The sequence below is a fragment of the Gopherus evgoodei genome, chromosome 1 (genome assembly GCF_007399415.2).
Source record: "Gopherus evgoodei ecotype Sinaloan lineage chromosome 1, rGopEvg1_v1.p, whole genome shotgun sequence".
Taxonomy (NCBI): domain Eukaryota; kingdom Metazoa; phylum Chordata; order Testudines; family Testudinidae; genus Gopherus; species Gopherus evgoodei.
Window position 1 is genome coordinate 196,082,395 of NC_044322.1, and position 15,289 is coordinate 196,097,683.

At 42.8% G+C, this 15,289-nt stretch overlaps 1 protein-coding gene across 14 annotated transcripts in view; it reads right to left on the reverse strand.

Annotated features, from left to right (window-relative positions):
* The window catches only part of PHLDB2 (pleckstrin homology like domain family B member 2), a 158,371-nt gene that overhangs the window by 75,153 nt on the left and 67,929 nt on the right, over positions 1-15,289 (reverse strand). For 11 of the 14 annotated variants that reach the window (XM_030581847.1, XM_030581939.1, XM_030581922.1 and 8 more), the window contains 2 exons: positions 12,665-12,775; positions 4,769-6,093 (listed from right to left, as the gene is read on the reverse strand). In XM_030581847.1, coding sequence (XP_030437707.1) covers positions 4,769-6,093; positions 12,665-12,713 — 1,374 coding nt within the window. In that variant the 5' untranslated portion in view covers positions 12,714-12,775. Of the gene's footprint in view, positions 1-4,768; positions 6,094-10,776; positions 11,116-12,664; positions 12,776-15,289 lie in introns of those variants that run through there. The other 3 variants (XM_030581878.1, XM_030581887.1, XM_030581894.1) reach the window with 3 other exon arrangements.

Sequence of the window (15,289 nt, forward strand, 5' to 3'; positions counted from 1 at the left end):
TAAACAAACTGGCCCGGCCCCCTGGCGAGCCGCGTGCCAGAGGTTGCTGACCTGTTATAGACTAACAGATGTATTGGAGCATAAGCTTTCGTGGGTCAATATCCACTTCGTCAGACACATGTAATGGAAATTTTCAGAGGCAGGTATAAATATGCAGGCAATAATCAGTCTAGAGATAATGAGTTTAGTTCAATCAGGGAGGATGAGGCCCTGTTCTAGCAGTTGAGGTGTGAAAACCAAGGGAGGAGAAACTGGTTTTGTAGTTGGCAAGCCATGCACAGTCTTTGTTTAATCCTGAGCTGATGGTGTCAAATTTGCAGATGAACTGAAGCTCAGCAGTTTCTCTTTGAAGTCTGGTCCTGAAGTTTTTTTGCTGTAGGATGGCTACCTTTAAATCTGCTATTGTGTGTCTGTTAGTCTTTAAGGTGCCACAGGACTCTTTGTTGCTTTTTACAGCTACAGACTAACACAGCTACCCCTCTGATACTTGCCCAACAAGGTTGTGACTATTTGACAGCACCTAAGTATCAACTTGCCTAGATTGTCCTTAATATCTATCCAACTTGTCTCTGGAAGTTTGTGTATAATTCCTTATTACAGTCAGTATTTCAATCAATACTGCTATTCATCCCCCCTCCTTTTCTTAGATTCAGATGACTGATTGTATTCAAACTTCAATACGTATTGGGGTTAATACTATACTCAAACATGTGAGGTTTAGCCAGGTATTTTATGAATGTTTATTTGTCTAATAGGTCTTCCCTTTAAACATTCATAAACCAATTTATGAGGGGGAGATATGTTTAAAGACTTTGGCTAAGTTCAGCTAGAATTTACATGGCTTCTGATGGTAAAAATTCTGACAGAACCTCCCCACACTCCACTCCTCCAAGATGCAAAGTCCAATCAGCCTATCTCCTCAGCAACCTTGATCAGCATAGCTCTTATGGAATTCTGGCCATAACCCTAAAGCTGTCTTTCCTGCCCTGTAGCTTATACTCATTACAGAAAATCCAGAGAGGAGGACAAGATCAGGGACACAGCCACCCTCATGAGAAACAGGGAAACAGGCTGGCGCAGGAAGGTTTGATTGACACCTCCATGCACCAGTTTGGATTCTGGCCCATAGATACATACATTTTTTAAAAAGAGAGAAAGAACACCAAACCCTGCTCTTAAAAAGAAAATTACTTTGTCACATGGGTAACAAAATTAGAGTTACATTACTGAAGCTAAAATTATTCCAGAAATTGAAATGGATGTTTCATTGTTTGTGCTATTTGTTTACTTCGGTGTTTAACTCTCTGGGAACAATAAAAACAGACCATTTCGTTTCATATTCAGGGATTAACAAAGACTGCAGTTTCAACATTCTCCACCAGCCTGTGCAAGTGAATAGCAAGCAAACACACACAAAAAACAGTTTCAGACGTGTTTTTTAAAAAATCATAACCATAAAAAGAAAAGGAAAAAAATAGTTAGTTCAAAGGAAAATGGTGGGCCAAACTACACTGACTCTTTAAAGTATTACAATGCCTGAAACACTGTTTCAAAACTGATGTTTGCATTTCCAGAATTTCTCTAAACACATTCTATCTGGCTTACCCTACCTCACATTAAGAGGTCAAATATTTGGATAAAAATTGACTTCCCCAAATCATTTATAGGTTAGCCATTCAACTCACACTTCTACTCAGCACTTTGAACCCACACATTTTTGGTTATCTATCATCTTTTCCACAGGAAACATGCTGTACAAATCTACATTCCATCAAGCAGGAAGAAGAAGGGTTAAGTACCTTTAGCAGGTGTGCAAAATCAAGCTAAAACTAAAGAAGTCCCAAGGAGCTGTGGGTGCTCAGCCCATTCGAAAAAATCAGGCTCTGAATGCATGGAGACCCAATGCTGATTTTTATATATAGGGTATAAAGAAATGGTATTTTTACAAATATATACTTCCTGCCAGGGTTTGGCTAACTAATTATAGTAACTGTTCAAGCTCTCAAATCCCTGAAAAATGTATTGTTCTGATTTCCAATCTTTAACTGGATAACTTCAAAAAGTAATATACAGCAGGATGTTGAAGAGAAGACTAAATCAAGAACAAGCAAATTCCTTCATGTGTAAGTCATACAGCACCTAAAACAGTCAATCTTTCACACATTTTAACATGCTGAGAAAACATGGGCTAATTCTCCTTTTATAGGATCAGGATTCTAAGGAAGTATTGAGCTGGGAGAAACAAATGCTAAATAAAAGGAAAGATTTAGTCATCTCATCTAAAAACAGAATCAGAACATATCTTTAGACGGGAATTTTACTTTCGAGAGAACAGCAGTACTAACTGTAGAAGCATTGCCCCCAAAATCCAGGATTTTCCTCTTAAAATAAAAATCCAGCTACGGATTTAGGGACCTTACTCTAAGCAACCAACTTCGAAAATGTTTGCTTTGTTTTTTAAAATAATAATAGACTTTAACTCTGAGTATACCTATTATAGTATAATATGTTCAGTATCTCTAAATAACTAACATTGGTGAAATTAATACCTGTATACTGGTATGAATCTCATGTAAATTAGGTTGGGGAGGCGAATGGGGGAAGGAGGAATACACAAGATTTAGGGGCAAGAATTAAACAGAATCCAGTCCTCAACCAGAGACCGCCCTCTAGCTTGGCCTAGAATAAAGGCCATGACCCTGTATACTCATTATATGAGTATCTGTGGTCACTGAATCAGCATATTTGTGGATTCAATAGCCAACCACCACTCTTTCCTCAAATTTCCATCTGTATCCCTGAATTTTGTCATACAATGATCTGACACAGCAGAAACAAGTAAACTCTGCTGCAGATATCAGGCTTTGTCTACGTACAAAAGTTGCACCCATATAACTAGATCAGTTTAACAGTGCCTTAGTTTAATTTACCTCAAAATGTGTAAGGAACTGACAAACTAAACCAGGGGTGGGCTAACTTTCTGGACTGAGGGCCACATCTGGGTGGGGAAATTGCATGCAGGGCCATGAATGTAGGGCTGGGGCAGAGGGCTGGGGTGTGGGAGGGAGTGCGGGGTATGGGAGGGGGTGCGGTGTGCAGGAAGGGGCTCAGAGAAAGGGGTTGGGGTGCAGGAGGGGATGCAGAGTGCAGGAGTGGGCTCAGGGCAGGGGGTTGAGGTGTGGGCAGGGTGCAGGAGGGGTCTCAGGGCAGAGCCTGGGGTGCGGGAAGGCTATGGGGGGCTCAGGAGGGGTGCGGCAGGGGGTTGGAGGGAGCTCAGGGCAGGGGCTGGGGTGCAGGAGGGGTACAAGGTGCGGGCTCCGGCCCGGCGCTACTTACCTGGAGCATCTCTGGGGTGGCAGCAGTGCGCAGCGGGGCTAAGACATGTCTCTGCGGCCCCTGCGGGAGTGGGGGCAATAGAGATCTGTGCACTGCCCTCACCTACGGGTACCTCCCCCAAAGCTCCCATTGGCCGCGGTTTCCCATTCACAGCCAATTGAAGCTGCAGGGGGTGGTGCCTGCAGGCAAGGGCAGCACACGAATCCCTCTGCCCCCTCCAGGGGATGCAGAGACATGGTGCCGACCACTTCCGGCAGCGGTGCAGGGCCTGCAGCATCATGGTGGTGGCAATCCTGTGGGCCAGATCCAAAGCCCTGATGGGCCGGATCCGGCCCGTGGGCCGTAGTTTGCCCACCCCTGAACTAAATTGATACAGAGTCACTTTTCAACTAGTTAGGAGTGTTCACAAATGAGACTGCACCCATTTAAGTACATCAATTTCTAAACTGATGGAATAAAATCAGTGCAACTTCTGTGTATACATAAGACCTTATATGATTCCTGCAACAAAGGGTGCATTTTACTTTCCTATAAGTGTAAAAATATTTGGGCAAAAAGGTAAATATTCTCATGGGGAAGTTTTCAAATTCTAAATGTAAATTTAAAAAAAATGTAAGATTTGATTTTTTTCAAATAGTGTGTTTCTGTTATATGATTTCTCCTTTTGGGGTATTATTCAGTTTTAATTGATGGATTAGTATAACTAATTATTTTACCTTTAATTTTTGAAGCATTGTATAATCTTAACATTTTCTTGTGCATCAAACATTTTGGACATGTTACGGAAGAGAAATGATTCCCCTCTTCCCTGGCCTTGTGATCACTAGAAAGAACCAACAAGTAGAGAAATCAATGCTTTGATGAAGATATTCAGGAGGCAAAGTCTTGACCAAGCAAGGCAAATGTGCTCACTATACGTGGTGACATACAGAATCAGGTAATTTTGTTGTTCAATTCTTTGTTGCTTATTGAAGCATGACCCTGAAATCTTATAGTGGAGACATAGGTTTGGGTTTGGTTTTGGTTTTTTTTACCCAGTGTTTACCACAAAACAGTGCCATCAACTTGGGGGGAAAAAATTAAAAAGATTGTCAGATTCTTGCCATGCAATTTGTGAGTTTGATGTACATAGATGTACATAGATATTTTGGTGGAACCCACAGATTGAACTACCATAATTTCTGTGAGTTTCCTACATTTTTTCCAGATGGTTGAATGATACCATCTGATATGTTGATGTAGCATACTATATACCCATTAACTTTAGAGACTGACATAGTAAACAAGCCACCAGCACACAAGGTCATGTATTTGAATTTCAAAATACAGCAGCAGATGTTTTGCATCTACTGTATACTCAACAGTTTGCTTTGGAAAGTTAATTTTGCAACCATTAAACAGTGGTGAAAACTAAAAGGAAAAGAAAAATTACCAGTCGTTCCATCTCCTGCTCTCTAAGCCTCTCTTCCCTTTGTCTCCTGTGATAGTCCATTAGGTCATCTCTTCCAGAAATTGAACTAATACTGTTCTTTCTCTCCCGTAAGGTAGGTGTCTGTCTGAAGTTTTCCAGGTCAGTTTCATCAAACTCCATGGAACTAGTGGAAATGTTTCTTCTGACAGAAAATGTTCTGTCATGATCCACAGGGGAAAAAGAGTTACTGGGACTTGTCCCTGAGAGTCCAAATCTACCAAAATCATCAGAAACATGGGAGAAGGAAGATGCTAAAAGCATTTTCCTAGCTATTCGGGGGCTTGCAGGAACACTAAGAGTTGAACTAACATAAGAATTACTGTCAGACACAGAATTTGTATATGGTGACACTCCTGAACTGCAAGAAGAAAAATTAAGGTAATTATCAGCATCTAATGCACTTTGAGGTAGATCTTTTTCTCCATGTTTTTTTCTTTTGGAATTACCAAGAGAATTTCTTGGAGGCAAACTTAATGGCATCAGCTGGCTTTCTGTCGATTTGTACAATCTAGGCAAAGAACGACTATAAACTCCCATATGACCCAGTGACCCACCAGAATACTTCCTAGTTCTTGAACCCAGAGTCTCAGTCATGGCCTCCTTATGCTTAACTGGTCTTGAATGAAGGATTAGGTGGTCTTGAATATTCATTCTCCTGCCTTGTTTTGGGCTGGAAGGCATGCTTGCGGCTCCTGAGCTGCTAACAGGTGAAAGAATTATTTCACTACCTGAGCTTCCATTCCACATTGCAAGAAGAGAGCCTGAGTTCTTCTTCCCATCCAGCATTGCTGGGAAGAAGACATTGTCATACGATTTATTTTTTTGACTATATTTTGAATAGTGAAACTTATCCACATGTCCAAAGAGTTTTTCATTTTCTCTGTTGGCATGAATATTGAAGTCTGTCCTTCCCAGATTGTACCCAGTAGAGGATGGAGAAGTGAAACCAATATGCTTTACAGAGACATTTTTATCTGAAAGATAAGGGCTCTCACCAGAAAAAGGTTTACATCCTTGAATTTTGGTAGCGGAATGTATATTTTTAACACTAGATGAAGGGCTAGGTTTAGCTGGCACAGGTTGTGATAGGGTTAAATAGGAACCAGAGGAGTCCCCATTTGTTTTAAATTTAAGGCTTGATGAATATTTCTTCTGGTTGAGGCTATCCATAATATCCTGGAGATCATTTTCAAAGGAATTCATCACAGAGCTTTTTCCTAAACTAGTATTTTGTAATTCCAGCTGGTTTTGTATGTGGCTGTACTCTGCCATAATCTTACTGGAATCTGTGAGAGAGAGGAGAAAAGGGGAAAAATTAGTTTTCAGCAAATACATGAGAAAGCCTCACCCTGCAATTAGTTAAAAATAATAGTATATACTTAATCTATCATGGAAAAATAACTTGTTTCTAATAATTATATCTTAGAACACTTAAAAAAGGTGGGTGTGTACATTTTATAATCTCAATTTGACAGAGAAGAAAACTGAGTCAGAGAGCAGTCAAGCGATTTCCCCAGGGTTACATAGCATATCAGTGACACAGATGGGAAAAGAATCTACACCCCTTGATGCCTGTTCTGGGGACCTACCCACTAGAAATACTGACTCTAGTTTTTCTAACAGAGTTTTTAAAAGGTGTAGTTTAAAACAGGGTTTCTCAACCCATGGTTCGGGACCTAAAACTAGATCGCCAGAATGTTTCAAAGGGTTGTGGGGCAGCTCCTGTGGCTCCTGTCCAACAGGGCGGGCTGGGCTCACCTCCTTGCCATCTCGCTGATCCCAGCACCACTCAGGTTTAGCCCAGCCATTATGACGACGGGAATACGAGTAGGCCATATTTGAGTGTCTGGCACTGCAACCCCATGAGCCAAATTACAACTCCACTCACAGAAATTTGGTCCAGTTGGGGAGTGGGGCCAAACTTGAGCAGCGCTGCAACCATGGAGGTTGCAATGCCCGGAGTGGAGATCCAATCCCCACCAGCCCCACAGCACAGGGGCTACAGGAGTTACCACTGTGGGGTGAGTGCTGGGCAGGACCCAACACTATGGGAGGGCAGGATATGACTGAAACCACCCCAGGGCCTCCACTCCAGACTATTTACTGGGCGGCGACAGGCCACAAACAATTACAAATGGGTCCTGAGCTCAAAATGGTGGAGAACAACTTGTTTAGAACACATGAGAAGGAGACACAAACTCATGAACTCAAGTCCTATCCCTATCTATCTATCTTAGGTAGATATATAGCCCCCATCACTACAGAATCTGCGCAACTCACAATCTTTCATATATGTATCTTCTCAAAACTCCTGTGAGGTTGGGAAATGAAATTAATCCCATTTTGCAGATAGAGAACTAAGACACAGAGAGACCAAAGTGCAACCTATTAACTATGTGTTTGGTCCAGAGCTCATTCAAGTCAATGAGAGTGCTTCAGTGGGCTTTGTACCAAGGTCCTATATAAATGTGGACAAATCTCTCCCTTGCCTCAGTTTCTCCCACTGTAAAATGAGAATACAACCTATTTTTCAAGAGTATTATGGTTTAGTTCTATGGTTTGTAAAACACTTGAAAGAAGAAAAACTCTCTATAAGCACTACAGTCTTTAAGATGTAAAATAATATATAAAGTTTTAAGCTGTTTAAGATCCTATGTCCCGAGTAGAACAATAGTTCAGAATTACACGCTATAAATACACAAACAGATCACGAGATGAAAAATCATTTTTTGTTCAGTGAGGTGTCAAGATCCAAATTTCAGCCCAAGAGTTCTGAGTTTCCCGTTAGAAAGTAAATCTCTGGTACCTAAAGCAGTGACAGGATTGCAGTTCCTGCTCTCCTTCTGTCAGTGATAGCATCAACCACTGTCAGAGACACACAGAACCCTGAGGGGGCTTGATCTCAGGCCTTTGCTGATGTAAAACAGCTCACTTAACCTTTAAAGCAACTCTTTGGCAAGCTAAATCAAGGAATGAGCTGTGTATTTGAAGTTAAGGAAGCAATTATCCTTCAGAGCAACAATGTCTTGTGGTGAGGGTACAGGACTGGCTTGATTTTTTGAGGTGTTGAATACCTGCAGTTCCAACTGAAATCAATTAACTGGAAAGGGTTATCTCATCCCTATTCACCACATAGACCCAGTGCAGTCTGTTTTATTTATTGCTAAAGATATTGTCTCATCTAATGGTTAAGAACATAAGAATGGCCATTCTGGGTCAGACCAATGGTCCATCTTGCTCAGTATTCTGTCTCTAATAGTGGCCAGTATCAGAGCTTCAGGGGAATGTATTGAATGGAGCAGTTGGAATGATCCACCTCCATTATTCCCTCCCAGCTTCTGGCAATCAGAGGTTAGAGTTGTCCCAAGCATGGGGTTACATTCCTAACCACCTTGGCTAATAGCCATTGATGGACCTATCCTCTATGAATGTATCTAGGGGCTTGTCTACATCAGAAAGTTGCAGCGCTGGTGAGGGAGTTACAGCGCTGCAACTTAGGAGGTGTACACATCTGCAGGGCACCACCAGTGCTGCAACTCCCTGTTTGCAGCGCTGGCCGTACTCCCGTTTTGTCTCGGGTGTAGAGGATCCAGCGCTGGTGATCCAGCGCTGGTAATCAAGTATAGACACTTACCAGCGCTTTTCTTGACCTCCGTGGAATAAGCAGGTATCACAGCATACCTGAGGAAGCCTCTGGTAATCAAACTGGTCTCCTTCCCCAGCTTGCTCTCGCGTTCCCCGAACCCCGAGCAAGCAGGTTTCCTTCCCTGATGTTTGCTGGGTGGTTCCGGGAACGCGAGAGCAAACCGCGGCGAAGCTGGTCTCCTTTCCCGGTTTGCTCTCGCGTTCCCCGAACAAGCAGGTCTCCTTCCCTGCGGTTTGCAGAATGGTTCGGGGAACGCGAGAGCAAACCGCGGCGAAGCTGGTCTCCTTTCCCGGTTTGCTCTCTCGTTCCCCGAACAAGCAGGTCTCCTTCCCTGCGGTTTGCAGAGTGGTTCGGGGAACGCGAGAGCAAACCGCGGCGAAGCTGGTCTCCTTTCCCGGTTTGCTCTCGCGTTCCCCGAGCAAGCAGGTCTCCTTCCCTGCAGTTTGCAGAGTGGTTCGGGGAACGCGAGAGCAAACCGCGGCGAAGCTGGTCTCCTTTCCCGGTTTGCTCTCTCGTTCCCCGAACAAGCAGGTCTCCTTCCCTGCGGTTTGCAGAGTGGTTCGGGGAACGCGAGAGCAAACCGCGGCGAAGCTGGTCTCCTTTCCCGGTTTGCTCTCTCGTTCCCCGAACAAGCAGGTCTCCTTCCCTGCGGTTTGCAGAGTGGTTCGGGGAACGCGAGAGCAAACCGCGGCGAAGCTGGTCTCCTTTCCCGGTTTGCTCTCTCGTTCCCCGAACAAGCAGGTCTCCTTCCCTGCGGTTTGCAGAGTGGTTCGGGGAACGCGAGAGCAAACCGCGGCGAAGCTGGTCTCCTTTCCCGGTTTGCTCTCGCGTTCCCCGAACCCCCCTTGAAGCCGCCCAACAGCGCTGCAGTGTGGCCACATCTAACACCACTTGCAGCGCTGGTTGCTGTAAGTGTGGCCACTCTGCAGCGCTGGCCCTATACAGCTGTACTAATACAGCTGTAACAACCAGCGCTGCAAAATTTTAGATGTAGACATGGCCTAGTTCTTTTTTGAACCTAGTAATACTTTTGGCCATCACAACACACCATGCAATAAGTTCCACAGGTTAACCGTGCACTGTGTGAAAAAGTACATCCTCTTGTTTGTATTAAACCTGCTGCCTTTTAACTTCATTGGGTGACGCCTAGATTTTGTATTTGGGAAAGGGTAAATAACAGTTCTCTATTCACTTTTTCCTCACCATTTGTGATTTTATCTATCATATCCCATCCTTAGTCATCTCTTTTCTAAGATGAATAGCCATAATCTGTTTAGTCTCTCCTTGTATGGAAGCCATTTCATATCCTTGATCATCTTTGTTACCCTTCTCTATACCTTTTCCAATTCTAATATATCTTTTTTGAGATAGGCAGACCAGAACTGCACACAGTATTCCAGGTATGGGTGTACCATGGATTTACATAGTGCCATGATGATATTTTCAGTCATATTTTCTATCCCTTTCCTAATGGTTCCTACCATTGTTAGCCTTTTTGACCACTGCTGCTCACTGAGCTGAAGTTTTCAGAGAACTATTTACAGTGACCCCAAGTAACAGCAAATGTAGAACCCATTATTATATATGTGTAGCTGGGATTATTTTTTCCAATGTGCATTACTTTGCATTTATCAATGCTGAATTTCATCTGCCATTCTGTTGCCAAATCAACCAGTTTCCTGAGATCCCCTTACAACTTTTCACAATCAGCTTTGGACTTAACTATCTGGAATATTTTTGTATCATCTGCAAACTTTGCCACTTCACTGTTTACTCTCTTTTCCAAATAATTTATGAATATGTTGAATAGCACAGGTACCAGTACAATTCCTTGGGGGACACCACTGTTTACCTCTCTCCATTGTGACAAATGAACATTAATTCCTACCCTTTGTTTCCTATCTTTTAATCCAGGGGTAGGCAACCTATGGCACATGTGCCAAAGGCGGCACGCAAGCTGATTTTCAGTGGCATTCACACTGCCCGGGTCCTGGCCACTGGTCCTGGGGGCTCTGCATTTTAATTTAATTTTAAATGAAACTTCTTAAACATTTTAAAAACTTTATTTATTTTATATACAACAATAGTTTACTTATATATTGTAGACTTATAGAAAGAGACCTTCTAAAACCATTAAAATGTATTACTGGCATGCAAAAGCTTAAATTAGAGTTAATAAATGAAGACTTGGCACACCATTTATGAAAGGTTGCCAACCCCTGTTTTAACCAATTACTGATCCACGAGAGGACCTTCCCTGTTATGCCTGTTGAAGACACTATCTGCAGCTTCAGACCTGAACCCAAAGTCTGACTCTACATACCTTTTCATGCCTTCATGCTAGGGCATGTAGGTCCCTGGAAAGTAGACACCACCACCAACTCATTTCACAGAGTCAATCAGGATCGAATGTTGATAACTTCTGAATACTAATAATCTCAGCTGGATTTGAGTCAGCAAGTTTAGTGACAAAAGGCTTCATATCTCATTGTTGGTACTTTGAGCCAGATAGTTCCTTATAATGTGAAATTTTAGTTAGAAAACTTCAACAGGACTTCTAGAAGTTTTGTTTAGTGGTGACAATCAAGTTCAAATTGACAACAAGAAAAAAAAGCCATTCGTGTTCCACAGGCCTCTGTCTGGTAAAACAAAACAAAACCAGCTGAAAAAGATTAAGCACTTGTCAGAGTGGTTTTTAGAAGTTCAAATCCCGAAGACCAAAAACGTGAAAGTTGTTTGTGATTGTGAGAGCTCATTCTTCATATCCACCCTTCCATTCTTAATAGTACTCAACAACCCCTCTCATCTCCCCCATTCCAAATCTCTCTCACACTTTCAATTAATCTTGCATCACATACTAACCATTCAAAACAAGATCATGATGCAACTAGACTAAATTAGCATCAAACATTACCCTATTTTTTGCATAATTTCCACTGATGCCTATACAGAAACACGTTCAGACACAGTAATGTAGGGACTGTTTCATTACTACCCTTCAACATTGAAGGGGCACATTTAATTTAATGAACAATAAAGCCATTTGCGAAAGAACAAGTAAACTAATGAAAATGATCATGTTTGTTCATCAGAGCAATGAAGGGTTCCTTGGACTGCAAATGTCAAAGAGCAAAACAAACAAAAGTCAGAAATACCTCTATGCAGCCACTTGAATTTAACTGTTCCACACTTTACCTTATGTGAATTCCTCAGCACATCAGCCTCAATGAAGCAAAGCACTTAAATCAATAGGACTTCTACACTTAGCTGAATCTAGCTGTCTGTCCATAAACCAGATCTTTGGTGGAGTTTTTTAAAGTTATTGTTTCAGTAATGACTCTCTGAATGTACCATGGCTCCTTAGATACTCTTGCTGGCACTCCCTACACATGTACTCATGAAGACTAGAGGCAGAGTGTGCTTGGTAACGTGTAAAGAATTCATTCCTTCTGGAAGTCAGACAGAGCTATAATTGCTTAACCTTCAGTGCACAGTGCAAGGATCATCTTTTAAGCCAAGTATTTGCTGAAGAGAGTTATAAAGAGGCAGCATCTTTTCTTTTCTTCCTTGTCTGGTTTCTCTGTCTAGGTGGTTAATTAGAGGGTCAGTTCTGCGACTCACTGAGGACAGACATAAAACTGAGATTTGTTCTTGTTGTGATTCACCCAGATGCTATGGCAGTTGGATGGAGCAGAGGTTCTGGGTGGCAGTCAGGGGACGGGGAATAGGGTGGGGGGTTGGATAGGCATGGGAGTCCCGGGGGGCTTGGATAGGGGGTGGGAGTTTGGATAGGAGTCAAGGGATGGGGAACAGAGGGGCTTGGATAGGGGGTGGGGTCACAGGGTGCAGTTAGGAGTAGGGGGTCCCGGGAGGAGGTGGTTAGTGGACAAGGAGCAGGGGGATTGGATGGGTGGGAATTCTAAGGGGGGCAGTCAGGGAGCGGGAAGTGGGAGGGGTTGGATAGGGAGCAGGGGCCAGTCTGTTTGGGGAGGCACGGTGTTCCCTACCCGGCCCTCCATACAGTTTTGCAACTCCAATGTGGCCCTCAGGCCAAAAAGTTTGTCCACAATAGGTCCCTCTTAGTTAGTAAATAAATTATGAAAATAACAAGAGCAGAGAACTGACAATTTACAGAGCAAACATAATTATAGCCCCTAAACCAATGAAGTCTACAGTAAAGTTACAAAACATGTGCTTTGTGCATTTTATACCTGATGCAATGCTCTGGAAGGAAGAGAGGTTACCTCTGTTTGGCATCATGTTTATTTTTCTACAGCATGGTTAAGACAAAGCGAGTTTGAATCAGCCAGGTAAATTTTGACCTGCAAGTAACAGAAGGAAAATATATTTTAATAAATACATGCTGAAACTTTTTTAAAAGGCATTTTTTAAATTTTTTAAAATGCACAAATGAAATGAGCTTTTCACAATATTCTTCCAATACCACCGACATCTGGAACAGAAATGGCACAAAGATGTTTGGCATGGATATATCAAATATTTGAAATAGGGGTCATCAACATTTCAGTTTATTGTTAGGCTTCTTTTGTCAGTCTGAAAATCCATGTAACTTAATGGTTTTCTCCTGTTCGCACAAAAAAAACATTAACCTCTCTTTTTTCTTTAGAAGAGAGAATGTGTCTAGTTAGTAAACAGGACTCCTGGGTTCTATTTGCAGCCCTGTCTGTCTCCTTCTTTTAGAAATCGTAAAAATTTTGAATAGTTACCTCACCAAGACTCTTTTTAAAACGTTTAATGCATGAGTCTTCATAAAACTCTGAGACAGATGGGAAAAGTGCTATAACAGTATTATCAGTATAAAAATATACTTGAACAAAATTTAATGCCAGCAGCCCTACAATAACACAAAAACATATATCAAAACAGAGTGCACAAGCCAAGACATAGAAAATATTTTAGAAAGGACAAATTTCTAGCTCAAGCTTCTAAAGTAATTAAACCATAAGAGAACAACAAAGACTGTTTCATGGTTATTTAGAAAAAATCTCTGGATATGGCTACAGTGACCATATGTCCCATTTTGGCCAGGCCAGGCCCGTTTTTAAGCTCTGTCCAGGGGGTCTGACTCTTTTAAGAAAAATGGGCATTTCTCTCATTTGCTCTTCCCAAGTGATCAGCTGATAAGAGCAAACGAACAGATACCCAGCTTACCAAAAAAGTTGGACATGCCCCCCTCCCCCCAGTGGGGACATGGAGAAACATTGAAGGAGGGTGGCAACCGAGGTGTGGAGTTGGGGGGGGGAGGTCAGGTGGTGCGGAGCTCGGGGGCATCATCCACTACTGCGGGCAGCACGGGGCTCAGCCCCAGCCGTGGATGGCAGGGACACAGAGCTCAGGGGAGGTCAGTCCCAGTGGTCAGTGGTGCGGCTCTTGGGGGGGGATCAGCCGCTACCATGGGCAGTAGGGAGCTCAGGCACTCAGCCCCAGCCCCACTCATGGGTGGCATGGAGCTGGGGGAGTGTGTCAGCAGTGGGGGGTGGCTCTCGCTAGACCTGTAGGCAGGGGCAGGGGGGCGGCTTGGGCCCAGCCATCTTGTTTTTACTTTAGGAAATATGTTCACTCTAAATATGATTACAAAAAAACCCACAAACCCCCCAACTTTTAACATGAGATTTCCAGTGCGCAATCCTTGACATTAATTAGAGATCTAAAAATAAATGAAAATCAATACGGGAAATGTCAAGTAGCCCCTTTTGTAATAAGGAAATAATTAAATGTCTTTTTTTAATTAATGCAACTGCGATTACAAATGAATGAAATAAAATCCTTTTAAATGCATAAGAACATAAGAACGGACATACTGGGTCAGAACAAAGGTCCATCTAGCCCAGTAACCTATCTTCCAACAGTGGCCAGTGCTAGGCGCCTCAAAGGGAATGAACAGAACAAGCAATCATCAATTGATCTATCCCGTTGCTCGTTCCCAGCTTCTGGCAAACAGAGGCTGGTACACCATTTCTGCCCATTAAATGACAATGTGAATGTTGATTGTTTTTAGGTTTCTCCCATTTAAAAAAAAAGAGGGAACGGGTTTGCAGGAGACAAGCAAAGAATAGAGGCAGCTGTATAACCTTCTCTATAGACAGGCAACCTGTCCAATTTTAATAGTCACAAAATATGGTGTCTTAGTTGTCTTTGCACAGAATTTGCCTGTCATGCTTTTGTACATTATTTTCCTGGCGGTGAAGCACAACAAGCTGTCCACAGCCTTCCACAGAGAGCCTTTGTCTTCTCCTACCTTCTATCATGTTGGCCCTTACACTTGGAATATTCTCTCCTTTCTTATACACCCAGTCCCCTTCCCTCTCCTCAGTCATAGCCCCTTTTCTAAAACTCATTCCTGTGCTGACCCCAGTGATGATGCCTTTTCTTTAGTGAATCACCTTCTGCGGGTGGAGAGTATTTGCCTATTTGCCCCATCATAGATCTCACTGTGCTGAGGAGGGAGCTGCCATCCTAGTGTTTTCTTAAAACACTACCAGCTTTCTTGCTTCAGGGATCAAATGATGGGAAGAGATAGCCTTGTATCCCCGTAAACGAGTGCCCTCCCAAGTCTTCCAGAGAGCACTTAAGCCTAGGTTTAAAACTTAATACATTAATTTAGTGTTATTGTGCCACTGAGAGTTTATTGTCAAGTTCACCCCTCTGCGACCTCTCCAAGGGTTCTTAAAGGAATATAAAGGATCTTTCTCCATTGCCTCTATCTCCCAGCTCCCCCAGCATCCCCCTTCCATTAACTGTCCTTACTCAAAGTGTCCATGTTGCAGACGCTCTTCTTCCAGCAGGAAAAGGGTTGACCTTGCTACATCTGCACC